General features: G+C 63.9%; 1 protein-coding gene across 1 annotated transcript in view; it reads right to left on the reverse strand.

Annotated features, from left to right (window-relative positions):
• Positions 1-155: 155 nt before the first annotated feature.
• The window catches only part of LOC104411497 (ovocleidin-116-like), a gene marked incomplete at its 3' end in the record, with an annotated part of 6426 nt that continues 5463 nt past the window's right edge, over positions 156-1118 (reverse strand). Inside the window, exons 5-6 of the mRNA XM_010021929.1 lie at positions 502-1040; positions 156-290 (exon numbers count right to left, since the gene is read on the reverse strand). Of these exons, the coding sequence (XP_010020231.1) occupies positions 156-290; positions 502-1040 (674 nt within the window). The remainder of the gene's footprint in view (positions 291-501; positions 1041-1118) is intronic.

The following is a 1118-nucleotide window of genomic DNA, read 5'->3' on the forward strand; positions in this document are numbered from 1 at the left end:
GATGGCGCCTTGTCCGTCCTGGGGGTCTTGTCCAGCCTTGCTCCCCCCGGCCGGACCTTCACTCCTGCCCCAGGCTGTCCCTCCTGACGGGGCTGGGGGGTGGCTGACCCCACTTCCCTGCTCCCTGCTCTCTCTGTCACAGAGCTCTCCCCTGCCTTGTGGCCGCCAGCGGTCTCCAGGGTGGTGGTGCAGTCCTTCTCGCTCACCCCAGGGGAGGCCACAGTGGTGCCCAGGCGGATGCTGGCTCCCTCAGCTGGGGTGGTGACATCAGCCTCCTCGTCACCCTCCTGCTGTGGGGTGGTGACAACCAGGAAGCCCGGCCTCCCATCAAACCTCTGCCCCTCACCTCTTGCCTCATCGTCGTCATTGCCATGGATGCCAGCACCCGTGGGGACAGTAACGTCACCACCAGCAACCCTCCAGGGGCCAGGGGCCACTGATCCTTCTCCATCACCAATGGTGATGGCACCATCCTCATCATCTCCTGTAGGATGCCCATACCTGGGGCTGCTGGTAATGCTGTACCCATGGCTCGGGGGGGCCGGGGGGGGGGGGCATCTCTCTGGGGGGGGCTGTGGTGGCCAGTCCTTCGGGCTGCCTGTGAGCAGGGATGCCATCATCGTCATTGCCATCGTGCGCCACAGTGACACCCAGCCTGGGCAGGGGGCTGCTAGTTGCTTCAGCGGGGATGCCGTCATCCTCAGTGCCAACAGTGGCACCAGCCTGGGTGGTTTCTTGCTCTCCCACGTGGATATTGGCCCGCCCAATGAAGATGTTGACCTCATCGTCCTTGTCCGGAGAGATCTGGGTGAAGCTGGTGGCCCTTGGTGTGCTGCCCACCTTCCTTTGAGTGATGGTGATGCTGCTCGAGTCAGGGATGTAAGCGTATTCATCCACACCTTTGGCATCAACTTGGACATCCTCCATCTTCTCAGTGACAGAAGCAAGAGCAGCACCTCCTGTCCCTGGGCCCTGCATGGCACCCTCCTGCCCTTGGACAGGGATGGTGGCCTCACCGCTGCCCTCATCCACAGCCCCTCCTGTGGCAGGGACCCTCTCCCTGGCAGCTGTCATGGCTCCCTCCCCTGGAACACCCTCCCGGGGCCCCCCACCCCCTC

Source organism: Nestor notabilis, unplaced genomic scaffold (assembly GCF_000696875.1).
Source record: "Nestor notabilis isolate BGI_N333 unplaced genomic scaffold, ASM69687v1 scaffold14649, whole genome shotgun sequence".
Classification (NCBI taxonomy): domain Eukaryota; kingdom Metazoa; phylum Chordata; class Aves; order Psittaciformes; family Psittacidae; genus Nestor; species Nestor notabilis.